Here is a 13,549-nt window from a genome sequence, read left to right on the forward strand (position 1 = left end):
GATTGTATTTAAATTTATGCGTTGGAGGTTCCGGGTTCCTCCTGAAATTGAACCAACTTTTGAATAGGACGCCCTGTCTGTTCCGTGTCGCGGCGGGCATCGCTCTGGACCGGGACACGGGTCGCGTTTTCCGGAGCGGCGGCTTGCGCGGGCGTGCTTGTATTTTCTAGTGACCGCCTATAAGCTAATTTACGGCACTCGGACATTATGTGTCCGGGGGCTTTGCAATAGCGACATAGAATAAGTGAAGGGGCATTGGGACCTGGTTGCCCTGGAATCAGAGGTTTCACGAAGGGGATTGGCGATCGCTGTAGTATTTGGCGAGGTTGATTGTTTTGATAGGAGGGGTTAATTGAGGGCTCGAATTGAAGGGGTTTGTGTCCTGTCGCGCTAAAGGGAGTGGTCGATTTGGGAAAGAAGATTTGCGCCTACTTGTCTCAGTCTCTAGTGTTTTAGATAATTGTATGGCTTTAGTAAAGGCCTCCTCTAAGTCTTCGTATCCCTCGAGTTTAACCCGAATTAGTAAATCAGACGGTAGGCCATTGACAAAACTCTCTAATGTGTCCCTGTCACAGTGTCGATTATCCATCTGTCTAAGTGTCGGTTTTGTACTAATTCACAGTCTAAAATGGCTGTGCGTAATTCTTTTATCCGCGCGATATAATCAAAAATTGATTCTTGAGGCTTCATATACGCATTGCCTAATTCGCCTCTATATTGATTGAGAGATTTATTTGGCCCGAATATTAATTTTAATTTTTGCAATAATTCCGCGACGCTATCATAACGTGAGCCTTCTACAGCAGTGTATGCGTGTCCTTGCAGTTTACTTAAAATTAGTTGACATAGGTAAGGTTCGTGTGACGTGGGTATTAAATCGAGTGCTCTCTCGCATGTTTTACAAAATTGGAATACGGACATCCGTTGTCCATCGTACTTAGGAATTGAATCAGCTATATCTTTCAAACGAATAAATGGGGCGTCAACAGGTGAATTTGGAGGAGGAGGGCACGTGGTTGGTTCGTGATGACGCGGAGATGCCTGTCGAGGACTCACTTGTGGAGTGCGTGCGTTAGTGTGTTCGCGTTGGCTTTGCAAGGAAGCTACTTGCCTATCTAAATGCTGTATGTGTGAGGGTATTTCTCTGAGACTCGCTAAATCCCGTTGCATGATTTCTATTAGTTTGACTAAATTTAATATGTCGGTAGGAGAGCTTAGATGTGTCGATTCCCGTGCTTCAATTTCTGCTTGTCGTCTTTCTAAATCTAGCTGTTGCACCTGAAGGGCTTCGCTTTGTTCACGTATAATTTTCTCTTTTTCGCCCATGCGTTTGGTAAGAATGTCTACCTCGATCGCTGTCAGGGCCTGTCCCTGTTCTTCTGATTCTGATTGCGACTTGTCCGTCCCGGACAAAGATTTATTTGAACGCGTATGATATGCCATTGCGAAATGAAACTACGATCTATATTATGCAAAAGAAATGCTCCTAAGAGTTCGAGAAACCCCACGAGTTTCACCTAAATGTACGAGGGTTGTAAGAAAATTCTAACTCCTAAAAGAAGAACGTTCTAAGTATATACAAAAAGTTATCAACGTATTCTAGAGATAAGGCTAGGATCAACGGTAAACAAGAGGATGCTCCTAAGAGGTTGTGTAAGAAACGTAAAATGTTCCCCCTATTCCGAAATTTTGGCCTATCCCACCGCTGCCACCAAAAGTTGTTGTTGTGTAACGTCTCGCGTCTCCCTAGGGATCGTGATCCGCCTGCTCTCTATTTATTTAGGCCTACCTGCTTACACCGGCACTGCCTGGGATGCCGAGAGCTTTTCCGGACAGATGGTGAAAGGGGGGAAATATGGTGATTGTAGGTGATATAAAGATTATGGCTATTGATAGGAATAGAGACTAAACAATTGTTTATTTAACAATGAGACAATATGATAGTTAAAAGTGTAATATAAATGAGTGATAATACTTATAGTTATATAATTAATGAATACAAATGTGGTTTACATTATATAGCTGCTAGTAATGAGTTACAGTGAAGTGTTGAGAAAATGTACAGTTATCCTGCCCGGTGGAAGTAATGAAGGTGGTACGGTAATTTGCGAGGAGTTCCAGTGAGAGAATAGGACTCCAGTTGGTAAATGTAGGTGGCTGTCTTGTTGTTGAAAGTGTCGTCCTGTGTTAAATCTATCAATTCTATGTCTAGAGTTTCTGTCGTCGAACGCTGTTTAACCAGCCGAGGGTTGCGCGTGTGAGCCCTGTAAGAGCTTGGTAAAGAATGCGAATCCGGAATGAAGTGTCTTTGTGTGGAATGTAATGGACGTGGAGCGTATTTAAATGTGCTTATGAGTCTGTTTTGTAATAAAAACTTGATGTACGATGGAGGAACTAGATCGTGCCCCGTGATATCTTGTATTATACGGGGTTTGGTGGGGTCCATGTGTTGAGACAACAGGGCCGCTCGTCGGCAAGCTTCCTTAAGTAGCTGCCTTGCCTTCTGTTTAACGCCCCCGCGATGTTTATTTGGCATCTAACGGATTGAGTTTAAGAATAACATTTTTGGTCGGTCAAGTTAAAATTGCAATTGATAAAAGTAATTATTGAGTGAAAAGGACTCTTGTGACTTTAGTTATCCGTTGCCAGAGTACTGTAAAAGTACTAATAATTAATGCTTACTACCATGCTTTGGCAGGGTTAGGTTATGCGGATTGTAGGAGAAGGATAATTGAGGCGGGTGGCGGCTGTCAGCTGCGCCCCTGAGATTGAAGGATGCTAAGCACTGTACAGGTTATTAATTCACAAGTTAAATTTCCTGATCTTGATGGAAAAGGGGTGGTCTTATGAGTTGGATGGGATGGATAGGATGCTTGAGCCGAGAGGCACCCGTAAGGCGCTCCTCAGTCTGGACAAGGATAGAGGCGGGTAGCTCCAGTAAGGCGCTTCCCTAAAAGTGAGCAAGATCTATGCTTAATAATGTAAGATTCAGATTTAATGGTTAATGAACTATAAATTCCTCTGGCAAGAGAATGTTATGGCACCAATTGATTTAAGTAACTGAATAAAAAGGACAAAGATTTATGAATGCTTAATATCTTCCTTTCAAGAAAATGCTCGAATAAGAGGAAAAAGGCTGCCGATAAAACAAGGATGCTGCATAAAATTAAAATGCTTAGTAGAAAATATTGAAGAATTGTATGCCGATGCAATGGCATATGTTCGTTGTACAAGAGAATCGGTGATTTTAATGGAATTGTACAATAGCAAGTAACACAGTGAGGTAATTAAGGCGTATGCCGATGCAATGGCACACGTCTACACATACACAATAAAATCAGTTACAATTCAATAAATGCATATACATATATATATGTGGGTGGGGAAAGATGCACTTCATGAAATGATTTATATTATTCCAGCTTTTATAATGGATAATGTCAAGATCTTGTCGTTATTAAGAATATTCTTTCGTCTAAATAAACAATGAGATTGTAAAAATATTATTAATCTGAAACCTTAGTAACTTGATTGTTTAATATAGAATAGTCTTTACGGGTAATGGTAATAGCAGGACGCAGTATATTTTATATGTGCAAGTGCAGGTTACAGTGGAAACAGTGGGAATATTATATCAAGTACATAATTATACATGAAATTATAAAGGCATATAAATGTCTTATAACTAAAATAGCTAATGAGAGAGATAGATAGAAGGCTAACATGAAGGAACGTCTCTGTGAGTCCTTGTTACGAGATAATTGTAATTTTTATTTTTATTCAATGTCTATTAACGAGGTGAAGGCCTAGGAGGTTGGAGTAAGCAGATTTTCAAAGCAGAGTCTCCGGCGTAAGGAATCCGCCTGGAGACGATGTCAGAGTGGTGGGATGCCACTGCTGATAAGGATTCTGACTATACCAATACGGCTCTGTGCTTGGCACCGATGCCGTGCGCGCGTAACCCTGTGCTTAGCACCGATGTCATGCGCCCGCAAGGAGGAATGGAAAGGGAATAATAAGTGTGTGAGCGTAGTTCACTGCGTTGACAGACACTGGGGTTTCGTAATCACGATTTAGAAAAAGAAGAATCTGAAAATTGTCTCTCTCTCTCTTTATATATATACTAGCTTGTATAGCGTATCCTAAGGAAATCGGAACGAAATTCTAAGAGCGGTTTGACAAACTAAACGTAGATAATACACTATTCGGATTATAATGAATGGTCCTTATGTAAGGCAGTTACAAACCGACATGAACGAAAATTTCAGCGTGACGCTATGGTATCTGTTAAATAATTCGACTTGGCGTATGGTGAAACGTCACTGGTTCACTCGCGTAACAATGTTCCTAAGGCTTAGATCGCGATTATATTTCACTTGCGCGAGACGCGGTGTATGTGAGTGTTGTGCATTAAAATATTATATACTTACTATTTATTTCAGTAACTCAGACTTTTGCAGAGAAATCTCAAAGAACAGGCTTTTTTTTATTCCAGAATACTCTCAATACTGTTGGGACCACTCTAGCCACGGCACAACTCGAGCGGGGAGTCGACTTATCCGCACACTTGGAGTATTATAAAACACCGTGGATGTTCTGGCAAGTTTCCTAAGAAATCTTCCAGATTTTGAATAGCACAAGGCAAAGGCTCTGAAGGAGCGTAGGAAGAGGCTCTTATGCGAGACGACCGTTGTCCGTGGTGGCACGGTCGCTCAGAGACACTTTTCCTCTTTGCGTCAAATTAACAAAGATGTCTTTGAGGCTCTCCTAAGAGGCACGTCTGTACTGTATGAACTTCCGATGTCGACTCTGCGGTGGGAGCTGCTCCCGGGGCCTCGTTCGGTCCGGACAATGGAACTCAAGAGTGGGGTAGGCTATATGGTAGGAGTAATGGGATTATACGAGAGGGATCCAGAGTAGGAGCGTTCAAGGTTTTTCAGAGTGGGACTGAGTGGCGTGATGCTGACGGGGCATCGAGACATCTCGGCGCGCCGCCGGATGTGATAAGGAGCGTGGTCAACAGGATGCCCTATGTTACCTGATATGGGCTCGGGTTACTCGGGGATTCCAGAGCACCTTCGGTGGCCCGGCTGCGTGCGTGCCTTATCTTTGAGACTTCCTGTCGCCAGTCTGACTTATTAATTTATATGTGTGCGTAATTATTTATGCCTTATAATATTATAATTTAATAAAAAAAATGGTTAATATTATATATGTGTGGTTCTTAAGGTTATAATATACGCCTAATTTAGTATTATATGAATAGTGTAATAGAAAGTTATAATGTTAATTAGTTATGATTTTTATAAAGACAATATGCATGTGTTATAATAAAAGAGATATTTGTTATTAATGTTTAAATGTGGTTATTAAGAATTATTATAAGAAATGCATATTGTTAACAGTGGGTTTTAGAGTGTAGAGATTTATAATATTGTTAACTGGAAAATTAGGATTTCTTATTACAGGGATCCTTATTATTACTGTTGTTAAATTAATGTTTCTCGGCAAGGATGAGTTCTACCATAGGGCTCTCTACTTACGTATGTCGGTAAGATAGATCCCTTGGGTAGGTTTCGTTATTATTGGCGTCGGTAATTAATTAACAATTGTTATAAACGGTTCTTATGTATAAATTACCGACTTTTAGACCTTATAGAAGCTTATGGTAATAGAAGATTCGATGAACAATTAATTTTTATTATTAGTGATGAGTTCAAGCCGTTGTACTGTACGAACGAATTTAAAAGAGTGCAATATTTAAGAGGAGCTTGAACGTGGACAGAAGGCTTAAATTAAATTAAATAAAGTATTTAAACGTGACCAAGGCAAAAATGGTGGATTTCCAAGCTAAATAGGGTATTTAAACGACCCCTGAACTTAAATAAATGAGGTTTATTAAATTTTAAGTAAAAATTACCAAATTTTGAGAATGTACTGTCAGAAGGATTCTCTGTTTGTGGGCAAGAATTAATTGTTTTCGTTTGGCATTATTTCCTTTTGTAAAGTAATATTCTGAGGTTTTGACATTTGCTTATGTTTCACTAAAATGTTCTCTATGTACGTAAGTGTTAAAAATATTTTAAATTGACTTTTCTTAATTTTCACGGAAGGTACGCATTACTGATGTCCCAATAGTCCCTGCGTATGAATTTTAGAATTTTCTGAAGTCTACTGGTAAGTAACATTGTTGGTTTCTTATTAATTGTTAATGTTTTTCAAAATGTTAATATGGTCGTTAAATAGAGGTCTTTTAATGCTATTGTTAGCAATTAAGATTTTTCTTCTAGGCCTTATAGTTACTGAGAAAAACATGCCTTTTCCTGATTGGTCGAGATATTCAAATAGCCATAACTTCTAAACTATTGATTTTACAGAAATTTTATTAGGACATAATTTGTAATACTTTGAAGGAGCCTTAAATCGCACCGCGCGATTTTCTAAAATTATTATTATTTTAAAAGATATGAACTTTTATCGATAAATTTTAATAGTAACAATTACCCTCTATGGTTGAATCTACCTATATGTCTCGCTGGCCTTTTAATGTAGAGGCGAAAAAATGATATGGTGGAGAGAACGTCGCAGGACGTTACACCGGTCGTACATGAGCGGCGTGTCCTCACCGCACACAGCAGTCGGACGAAAACGACAGTCGCGATCATCCAACGATGCGTCCCACGCTCGCAGGAATTCTCTCGAAGGATCGGCCACGTAGATGATAACCGTGACGATCGCCGATCGTCCGATTCGGATGAAGTCGCGACGTGACGGCACGATCGATCGCCCGATGCGGTCGCTTCGTCTTTGAACGCGCGTTTGCATTCGATGCAGTCGATAGCGATGAACAGGTACTCGTCGACGGAGCGCGCGGTCGATCGCAGCGTCGACATGTCGCGCGAGTACAGATTCGACCGTGCTCCGACAACGCTCGGTTCGAACGTGTCGTCGCGTATATATACCGTCGCTCGCGATTCAACGTCACGCTCGAATCGAGAGAAAGGGAGAGAGAGAGAGAGAGAGAAGCGACCGAGGGCGCACCGAGGGAGATGGCGGAATCCTACCACGGTGTTCACCGTCTCCACGTGGTACGACGAACCTGTCGTCGGTGCGGACCGCGACGAGCGAACGAACGGCGCGCCGTTGGATCGGATCTCGTCGAAAACAACGCATCGCGACGATCGTTGGTACGTCAAATTGACGAGATACTCCAATTTGCTCGCAACGTCCTCGCCGGTGGCGCGTCGTCGGTGCAACGGTGAGATCGAGATACATCGACGACAGTTGCGTCGGCTGCATCCGATGCTGCCGGACGTTCGTCCGGCTATTGCGATCTGTTCGGGATCGCGCCGATGGACCAACGAGTCGAGTTCGTACGATTCATTCGAAATCTGGAGCGCACCAAGCGTTCCGTACTCGCCCGATTGAGCGATGCCGCGACGAAACGAAACGAGACGATTCGGAGGAGAGGACTGGATCGTCGTCGCGCGGGAGAAGGGGATTGTCGAGGAACGAAAAGTAAAGAGATTGTTTTTTTTGTCCTCGTTTGCATTTTATTTCATTAATCTCGTTTCCAATCTCGCGACTCGTCGTCAAACGCCGTCGACGAGGCGGGCGCGTCGACGGTGCCTTTCGGATAATACGCCACATCGCGCGGTAACGACGAATCTCGCATGTATAGGTCATCGTGCGTTACGGTGCACATCTGCGTCGCCCATCGTTACACCGATTCGACCAAGAGCACCGAAGTAACCGGTGATCCGATTGGTTGGTGACGGTGGTTCGACGAACAGCGATAGCGTCAACGGCGCCACGAAGCAGATATTGATCGAAGAAGAGAATACGAGCGATCTCGCGGACGAGTCGATCGTCGTCGGGGTCATTGACAATAATGCGAGATGACGAATCTCGATTTGCAATTCGTTGCTGTCTATCCTACTATCTATCTTCGACGATGTACATTTTGAATAAATAGTGGTTGATTCGGTGAGTGAACACGCACATACGATTCGTACGACATATCGTTAATACCACGCCGTGACGATATGGACACCGAGACAAATTGTCCGTATTGCGTATGACGTTATTTTGTGCGCAATACGTTGGCTGATGTCGCACGACACATCGATACTGTTGTCACTTCGAGTCGTCACGGCGAAATCATTCCGGCGGTTTTATCGTTTTACCGTCCGCGTCGGATAGGTGAAACGCTGGCCGATCGTTTGCTTGCGACTACATCGTATTGCAACGATATCGAAAAGAAACGGCGATATTCGTGGCTTTGTTACCGAGACGTGATATTGCGTCCATCCGTTGTGTTTTACGAAGATTACGAGGCAGCGAGGAACAACGATGACGATTGTAGTAACGACGACTCAACGACAAGAAGACGCGATCTCGAATTGACGCGTTTAGTAATTAACGCTCTGATGGATATATTCGCTGAAGATCGATGCTGCTATTTGAATTGTTGGAGTTCCGTCAACGTGTCGAATTGTGGACGATGGTGCGAGGTGGTATACTGGCTCGCACGAATCATGCCGATGCTGTGCGATCACTTTCGTATCACGATAAAAGTTATTTCCGATTTTGACGACAATACTGTCGCGTCATCGTCCAAAGGTCCATTGTGGTTTCGTGAGATCGTATCGCGCACTATTGTCAACAATAATGTGTTGAACAATGGCAATCGTTCAGAGACGGATGATGAGGAGGAAGAATCGGTCGGCGATCATCAACCTTGTTTCGATTGCACGATCGATCGTATCGCCGAACGAGTGATTCCCGAGTTGGCTGTGAGCGCACGGCGTTGGCGTACTTTGCGACGTTACACCGTCGATTCTTCATATGTGCATTTGACACCGGCGTATGTGAAACGAGCCGTCATACGGGAAATGATCGTTCCCGTGCTACATTTGCCTAGAAAAAGACACGGTAATCATCCGACTACTCGTCAATTTGAGAACAATTCGCTCGATTTTAACATGACGATGCGTTCGGATCCTTCGTTGTGGCGACGAATCGATGTAAATACCTCGGCTATTGACGATGTAATGAGAGCGTTAACCGAAATAGCTGCTAAACTGCGCGACCATTTCTGCAACTTTGGTTTGCGAGAACCGATCGTGCCGCGAATCGATGGTTGGCCCGAAATCGTGATGTACTGGTTGGCGCAAATTTTGCCTCCGTTTTATCGGTGCTTTTGTTACTATGTGAATGTGGTATGACCGCAACAAGCATCGTCATAGTTCTAACTTGCGACGATCACTAGAGGTAGAAAAATTGTCTTTTATGCTCTCCAACAATAAAGCGAACTTTGAATAGATCTCTGTTTTCGTTCGTTACCACCTTTTCTCCACATTATTAGCGCTAAGAATGTAAGAGGAAAAAAAATACGAGGCGCGATGAACGCTATTGACCGGCAGGATGCGGAGCTGATTCCATCGACGATGATAACAAGAGTCGTGCGCAGCGAAAGCGCTGGCCGAGTATCGACTCGAAAGAGCGAAGCGACAGCTCGTTTGTCCGCATTGCACGCGCAGACGTTTGATTCGCGATTCGCTGAGAGACGCCAAGGTGTACACGGCCGGCAAGAAACATTCTCGATCGAGCGTGTTCGCTGAACCACGGGACGTCGTTGAACTGATTTCGAGCACGTTGAGCAACACTCGAGATTATTGCGATTCTCGATCAACGAGTCGAGTTCGTACCATTCATTCGAAATCTGGAGCGTACCGAGCGTTCCGTACTCGCCCGATCGAGCGATGCCGCAGACGAAACGAGACGATTCGGAGGAGAGGACTGGATCGTCGTCGCGCGGGAGAAGGGGATTGTCGTGGAACGAGAAATAAAGAGACTGTTTTTTTTTCCTCGTTTACGTTTTATTTCATTCACCTCGTTTCCGATCTCGCGACTCGTCGTCGAACGTCGTCGACGAAGCGGGCGCGTCGATGGTGCCTTTCAGATAATACGCCACATCGCGCGGTAACAACGAATCTCGCATGTACAGGTCACCGTGCGCTACGGTGCACATCTGCGTCGCCCATTTTAGGCCGCTCGCGAAGTACGAGCTCTTGGGCACGTGTTTGCTTACGATCACAAAATCGTCGAAGTATCGCAGATACGCGGCTTCCTGGTCGGGCGAGCATTCGCGAAAGAAGTCCGACTGCGGCGCGGCCGCATGTGCCACGTTGGCCGCGGTGCGCTTGTGCAGTGACACGAGATCGCGCGGAGTGCCCTTTACATCCGAGTGAACGACGAGCCAGTTCTCCAGACAAAGAGCGTTTTTGTCCGAGATAACGATCGTTCGATCGGGCGCATCGATTGAGCGTCGGAACAAAACGTGTCTCACTCGTTGAATAAAGGCCTCGCCGTCGTCGCTGCCGCGAGTGCAAACCGCGCGCACGAAGACCAGATCCAGCACGGGACATTATCGCCACACGGATTTGCGCCACCATTCTTCGGTGCCTTCGCAGTCGCGAGTGTTCCTGGAATCATGTCTCCTCGCTTCTTTGTCGATCGGTCGTCGTCAGATATCCGATATTACGTGCGCGTAATCGTCGTACCAGGGAGCGAAGAGAGCGCGAGCCCGTCGTCGAGCGGCGCGCGAACGCCAAATGTTCAGTCTCGCGTGCAACAGAGAGCTCGCTTCGCACGGCGATACATCGTCTGTGCTGCGACCGAACGTTCGTCCGCGCGAGACTCGTTCAGTCGCGAGTTCGACCACGGCGCGCGTTTCGTCGCGCGCGTCGTCGAACGCCAACACGCGAAACGTCCAAAAGTGCATGCTTTGGCAAAACGTGAATCGCGGAATGTCACCGAAGAGAAACGGATCGCGCAGAACTCGTTGCGATTCATACGCCGACTCGATGCCTCTCAGAATCATGATCGTAACAGCGTCGCCGTCGAGATCGGCGTTCAGATGCTTCAGCACGAGCGGCGATATGTGAACGGAGTCGTTGTGTTCCAATCCGCGCTCGTAGACGTACACTCGCTCGACACCGATCGCACTGCCGTTGTGTATGCAAGGGTCGCGTTTCAGCACGAGACCGAAATTTGGAGCAACGTCGAAGTGGAACGCGCATCTCGCGTCCGGCCAGATCTCGTCGTCAGCGACGTCGAACTCGCCATCGACCGCGCCGTTGGTGGTCGCGCGCGAACAATCGTTCGATTCGCGGCGAAATCGCAAATGTCGTCGATCGCGCTCCACGTCGATCGAGAACAGTCTGACCGCGTGATGAAACGGCAGCGCTATGCCGCGGTGCCAGATACGGCGAAATCTGGATGTAACCGCGAAACGTGTTCCTCAGTGGATACGTAACGAGATAATGGACGAAGCTCTTGCTGGACTGTAAAATATTCTTGACGGTGCCGCCTTTGTCGGTCAATATCTTGTCCACGTCGTTGTCGAAGCGCAGTTGATTGTACATGGCGACGCTGCAGTACTCGTAGGGCGGAGCGAACGCGACGTCGCTGATGGTCACGCGTCGCATCGTCGCGACAGACTCCGTGTTCGTCGCGGGTTCGCTTTCTCGAGGCGCCGTTCGACACGCCACGCAGCCGAGCGATTCTATGGACGACAGCGATATCGCTGTCGCGATCGCGTTGTCGCGATCCGCAACGCTCGTCGCGCGAGCGTACCGAGTCGCGTCGCTTTCACATCGTCGACGACGGTGACTCGAGTCGCCGCTGCGAGCGTCGTCGTCACTCGCGCGACACGCGACGCGACGTTTGCACCCTACGAGGTATCGCAGCGCGTTCGTCGCCGTCGCACCGTCCACGTCGACCACGGGCGTGTCAGCGCGAGCGGCGGAAACGCACAAGCGATCCTTCGTCCCCGCGCGAACGAGCGTCATTCGTCACGTTATTTCGGCAGCACGAAGTCTTGCAGACGAGCGGGCTGCTTTGACACTCGAAACGGTCGTCGCGGCAGCGTTCGCGCGGCCGAGGGTTCGCCGTTCGTTCTCGTTCGTTCTCGAGATTCAACGACGTCGCGCATCTTCTCGATTATGGTCCTCGTGTCCTTTAAACTGACCAGGTGGTTCTCCAGTTGCTTGTTGATCCGTGAGTGCAGGTGCGAGAGCCGCGTGAACGTCACATTGTCCACCGCGCTCGCGCTCACACTCGAACCTATTTCGTTCCTCGCACGCTGACCCTCGTTGTCGATGGGCACGATCAGTCTCACACTGTACAAATGTTCGGCCGCGGTGATGACGTCCTTGGACCGTGACGTGAGCCCGGCGATGCGCCGCCGCGTCGAATCACCGACATGAGCGCGTACGCCAACACGTTCGCGATCGCTTCGAACACCTTGACGTTCAGCAGCACCAGACATTCGCGCGGTCGTTGCAACGACCGCGCGAATGTCTGGTGTCGGTGGACGGCACGAAGCAGTTCAGGCGAACGAGGTGACGCAGACTGTACGCTCTGTACGGCAGTTCGCCCCTGTCGTACTCGTTGTCGAGCGCAGAGGTTCCGTCGCGATCTGTTCGTCGCCTGCGTCGTTTGCCATCGTCGCCGCAATCCTCGAGAAACGTCATTTGCGACAGAGGATCGGCGAGCGATTGTACCTAGTCGATCGGATCGAACGACGGACGTTGCCGCGGCAGATCAATCGCAACGCGGCGACGCGCGATTCGACGAACAGTCGCAATCTTCGCGACAGTCTCTTGTCGCCGCGAGCCTCGTCCCATTCATGCTGCACTTCGATCAGACGAGTCAACATTCTCTCCGATACGAAACTGACGCGCGTTCGAGCCGACATCGCGGTCCGAGTCGCGTCATCCACGACCTTGGCCTCCATCGATGCGAATCTGATCTTCTTAGTCGTTTGACTCGACGACGACGATGGCGCGGCGCTGCGTTGTCGCGGTCTCTTTTTCGCCGACGATCCGGGCAGGTTCAGTTTCTTGCCGCCGCCACCGCCGCCGCCGCCGCTGCCGCCGCCGCCGCGATTCACGAGCTTCGCGGGTTCCGTTATCGAGCCGATGGTGGCATCGGGTGGTGTCGGTGTCGCGGCCAAACTCGCGGGAATGCTAACGACCGTGCTACAGTCGCCGCCTCATTGTCGATCAGTCACCGTCGACATCGTTCTCACGGACGATCGATCGCCTCGATCGCGATGCGACGGCGAGTCGGTCGAGCCCGTTCGTTCGAGCGACGACGTCGTTATCTACGGTAGCGACGCGTCCGTGAGAATGCGTCGGAACTGCGATTGCACCAACAACGAATTCAAGAAATCGTCGTTCGTCGCTGACGACGAATTCGCGCTGTCGAGCATGGACGTCGCGCTCTCGCTCATCATGGTCGCGACGAGAGCGCTGTCTTCGACGTCTCGGAGAGACGCGCGACGTGCGGTCTGTCCTCCGGTGGAAAGAGAGAGAGATCGCGACACTCCGGTTGTTGCTTATTGAAGAAGCGTCGTCCAGGTCGAACGCTCGGTGCTCGCCGCTGAATTCGTACCACGCGCGATCTACCCCTTAAACGGCGCTGTTGACGATTTCGTACAGACATGCGTTCACGTAGCGATTCGTTTGTCGTCAATCACAGT

General features: G+C 47.8%; 1 protein-coding gene across 1 annotated transcript; it reads right to left on the reverse strand.

The window, feature by feature from the left end:
• Positions 1-11,863: 11,863 nt before the first annotated feature.
• LOC112588424 (uncharacterized) lies at positions 11,864-13,300 on the reverse strand. Its single transcript, XM_025298338.1, has 3 exons — positions 13,176-13,300; positions 12,645-13,046; positions 11,864-12,185 (listed from the first exon to the last, which is right to left on the reverse strand). Exons 1-3 carry the CDS (start codon positions 13,298-13,300, stop codon positions 11,864-11,866), a joined length of 849 nt encoding a protein of 282 aa, XP_025154123.1.
• Between the last annotated feature and the right edge of the window lie 249 nt (positions 13,301-13,549).

This window comes from Harpegnathos saltator, unplaced genomic scaffold, assembly GCF_003227715.2.
Source record: "Harpegnathos saltator strain DR-91 unplaced genomic scaffold, Hsal_v8.6 scaffold214, whole genome shotgun sequence".
In the NCBI taxonomy this organism is placed as follows: domain Eukaryota; kingdom Metazoa; phylum Arthropoda; class Insecta; order Hymenoptera; family Formicidae; genus Harpegnathos; species Harpegnathos saltator.

Coding starts and splice junctions, on each gene's coding strand:
- LOC112588424 (XM_025298338.1), bottom strand. CDS start 13,300: ATGAGCGAGAGCGCGACGTCCATGCTCGACAGCGCGAATTCGTCGTCA. Junction 13,047..13,175: donor CTCACGGACGCGTCGCTACC/GTAGATAACGAC, acceptor CGGCGACTGTAG/CACGGTCGTTAGCATTCCCG. Junction 12,186..12,644: donor CTGTCGCGAAGATTGCGACT/GTTCGTCGAATC, acceptor ACATTTGTACAG/TGTGAGACTGATCGTGCCCA.